The sequence below is a fragment of the Rutidosis leptorrhynchoides genome, chromosome 4 (genome assembly GCF_046630445.1).
Source record: "Rutidosis leptorrhynchoides isolate AG116_Rl617_1_P2 chromosome 4, CSIRO_AGI_Rlap_v1, whole genome shotgun sequence".
Taxonomy (NCBI): domain Eukaryota; kingdom Viridiplantae; phylum Streptophyta; class Magnoliopsida; order Asterales; family Asteraceae; genus Rutidosis; species Rutidosis leptorrhynchoides.
The window spans coordinates 137548009-137551669 of record NC_092336.1 but is presented as its reverse complement, the minus strand read 5'-3'; the positions used below and the strand labels follow the sequence as shown (position 1 = coordinate 137551669).

General features: G+C 32.9%; 1 protein-coding gene across 1 annotated transcript; it reads right to left on the bottom strand.

The window, feature by feature from the left end:
* Positions 1–385: 385 nt before the first annotated feature.
* LOC139844590 (transcription factor ORG2-like) lies at positions 386–2083 on the bottom strand. The gene is made up of 3 exons (XM_071834824.1): positions 1733–2083; positions 1253–1642; positions 386–488 (listed from the first exon to the last, which is right to left on the bottom strand). Exons 1-3 carry the CDS (start codon positions 2081–2083, stop codon positions 402–404), a joined length of 828 nt encoding a protein of 275 aa, XP_071690925.1. The 3' UTR covers positions 386–401.
* Between the last annotated feature and the right edge of the window lie 1578 nt (positions 2084–3661).

The following is a 3661-nucleotide window of genomic DNA, read 5'->3' as shown; positions in this document are numbered from 1 at the left end:
TTTTTTTTTTTTTTTTTTTTTCTTAACGCGCATTTATGTCATCTTGTATCCATATAAGTTCATTACCTAACAATGCAAATCACAAGGCCTGAACGCCATTTGACACCAAGGGATAAAAAACGGAGTACTGGCGATGATAAGAGACTTTACAGTATCATTCTTCGTTGATACTAATATATATTCAAATGAAGATGTTTTACTCGACTATATGGTATCGTGGTGGCCCTATAACCAAGAGGTTGGGTTCAAGTCCCACTTGGGACATATTCGTGGTTGTATATATTCGTGTTAATGGTGTATGTGAGTTTGCCTTTCAAAAAAAACATACAAAGACTTACTATTTATCGACTACTTATGATTAATTAGCACTTAACGTTAATTATAACGATAGCCGATAACAATCAGATAAAAATTTCATCCAGTTCTCGGTGGAAAGAGCAGAGCTTCTCCTTTAACAAGTCAGCCTCTATTTTCTTATCACCTTGCACCTGTTCAACGAAGCATAATCAATAATTAAATTAAATATTACATATTATTTATAATAATATATTGTCATTCAAAGACTGATTATCCATTGTGGCCACCAGTAGAAGTATGCTTTATTGATTTAAATTCATCATTGTGACACTGAGATTCTCTGTTATAATATTAAAACTTGTCTTATATTGTAGAATATATTTATTTATATATGTATTTGTATATATCATAGTCGGTTGAAAGGTTTCTACAAGTTTTGAACTATTATGTATATCTTGAAAAAAGATATGTACTAGTTGTAGTTGTAAAGATTCTCATATCTGCTTTTCAAAACAAAAAAAAAAAAAAAAAAAAAAAAAAAAAAAAAAAAAAAAAAAACAAAAAAAAAAGGAAAAAAATTCCAAACATTCTTATTTCTCAATAAGCTGCCCCTTAATCTTCCAAATTGTTTATTGAGAATAAACGGATAAACGAATTGATTTCTTCTGTTCAAGCTAACCGCTAAAGACGGTCTTTTTTCCCTTTCTTATTTAAAAAAAATTCTTTTATCACGAATACGAAGGTTCAATTCTTTCGTTCAATATGTATTGTTGATCAACACAAATCATTAAACTAACAAAATTTTTTTATATGTGAGTATATATACTTAAACTACTACAATAATAGAAACTGGATATGAAGGTTAAAATTAAAGAAGTAGAATTTTTGTATATATCAAATATCAAATGTTCTTGAAGATATATGGCGATACAGAAGATTGATGTATATGTATTACCTTAAGATGAAGAGTGTTTGATATAATTCCTTCTCCTGAGCTTTTGAAAGTTGTCGAATTTAGCAAAACATATCCATCTTCTTCCGGCTCTAAGTATTCCAAAACCTTTGACAATGGGCCAATCTCATTGTTGTGGGTCGTGAAATCGGTTGAAGATATCAGCTGAATCATTACTTCTTTCTCGCTCAAAACGCTCACAGATGAAACTACCGATGATTTTCTTTTTAATATAGCATCTTTTGGACTTTGTTTCTTGAGATTCACCTGAGCAGCTGATGATGAATAAGATAAAAGTTTCTCCTTTTTTCGTATTAACATCCCCACTTCCTTTTGTAGTTCAGCTATGTATTTTAGAGCACGTGAAACAGTTCGTGGAATACTTAATTTTTTCTGTCATGAAAGTGAATTACATTAGAACATAGAAGCAGATAATAGTTTTGAATAAACTTAGATAAAAGAATGCACTAAATGTTTATGTACCTTTTGATCATTTGAGATCGGCAATAGCGAACGAAGAAATGCATACAAGTCGTTAACCTTTTTACGACGCTCTCTTTCACTTGCATTATGATTGAGCTTTTTGGCCACTTTCACAGGATCACCAATATTTTGATTTACAGTTCCAGCAGAAGAAATGGAAATGGAATTTTCTTGTGCAATATCATGTTCAATAATTTGATCATTTGTAGGTAAATTGAGAAGAGAATGATATGAATTTGCTTCAAATTCTAAAGATATATGATCATTAGTATAATCTTGTTGAATATTTTGGGTAATGAGATCCTCATTGAGCCATCCATATGAAAACAAAGTAGGGGATAATGCCAACATCTTTTTAGATTTATTTTTCTCTTTTATAATATAGGGAATATGTAGGTAGTAATTAGCGAGAACTTGTATGAGAGAATGAGGAAGATAAGTTGGTTTATTTATACAATGCCAAGTATGCAACTTCTCTTGCATATTAAAAGCTATGATACATACATCATCTTGGAATAAAAATGTCAACAGATCAGCAGAAGAATATAATTTGGCTCAGAACTTGTAAAAACTTATTTACTCTTATAATTTTTAATCTTAATTACATAACATTACATATCTAATATTATCCAATATCCAATTTGGTTTTGAACTAATTAACATCGTCTTCTTAAGTGATTATTCTTTTAGAATGGAATTGAACTTACACAACACCTTACAAAAAATATATACATTTACTTCCGAGTAAGTACATTTATTCATTCTAGACTTAAATCCAAGATCAACTCGATACCGCTAAACCATTAAATCTTTTGTTGAGTGATTGTTGAAGTTAGGCGCCAAGTCAATATTAGGAATTTGGCGTGCGTAACAAGAACTTGATAACCCTAGTTATTAGACCCACCGCACAACAAACAGATAATATAATCAAACACGCAAAGATAATGAACAAAGAAACCAAAGTATCACAGAAATTTAACATGGTTATGTCCAATCGTTTATTCTAACGATTGCTTAGTCCACGGCCAAACACAGAGATTTTTCTCATTGACTTTTGTAGGTGCTACACTGATACAACAAGTTTTGGGTTACAATTTATATGGATAAAAACGAAATTGTTTCCAAAACAGAAAAACATGGTGGCTACGACACCACTTCACGACCGCGAAGTCAACCGTAAATCCAAGGTGTAAGTTTACAACCCGATTGCTTCTATTTAGAATTCCCGACTTCACCATTTTCGCAATCACGAGGATCGGCTATTCGGTCACGTAAATCACTCCAACATCAGCTCTTGATTTCCTTCGTTTTTCATTCCGTTTAACATATTCAACCCCTTCAAATCTCCCACTTTGAAGATTTTGAATGAACCCGGACCAAAACACCACTTTTTACTCTATTCAAACTACCCGTCTATACTGTCAAGAAAACTTCTTAGGACACATACATTCCAACCATCAAGCTGACAACTTTCGATAAAGAGCACTTCAACATCTCTTGTCAAAATGTAATCAACAACCTCAAATTGTAAACTTACACTACAATCATCCCACAACAACAATCGATTCATAACTCATTTTAAAAATACCTCCGGGTAAAACAACTCGGGAAATGCCGCACTTCCACGTCATGGGAGGGAAGACTTTCGACACCTTACACTAACCTACAATATAATATTCGTTACTCGCCTCTCTATTTATGGCAATCATCTCATTCAACTATGAGATACCGGGTCAGAGTCCGACTCGAATCTATCAATCCCATCACCCAAGTGATCCATCCGTATACAAATTCATCCACTCGGTCTATCTGTAAGACCCGAATAATTGCAGTGTACATAAGTGTATTTGCGATACTTGAGACGGGGTTTTGTTGTGTATATTTAAAGCAGGGAAGAATTCTGAACTGGGGGTGTCGCGCGCCGCGCGG

Coding starts and splice junctions, on each gene's coding strand:
- LOC139844590 (XM_071834824.1), bottom strand. CDS start 2,083: ATGTTGGCATTATCCCCTACTTTGTTTTCATATGGATGGCTCAATGAG. Junction 1,643..1,732: donor CGATCTCAAATGATCAAAAG/GTACATAAACAT, acceptor CTTTCATGACAG/AAAAAATTAAGTATTCCACG. Junction 489..1,252: donor CAAACACTCTTCATCTTAAG/GTAATACATATA, acceptor TTCGTTGAACAG/GTGCAAGGTGATAAGAAAAT.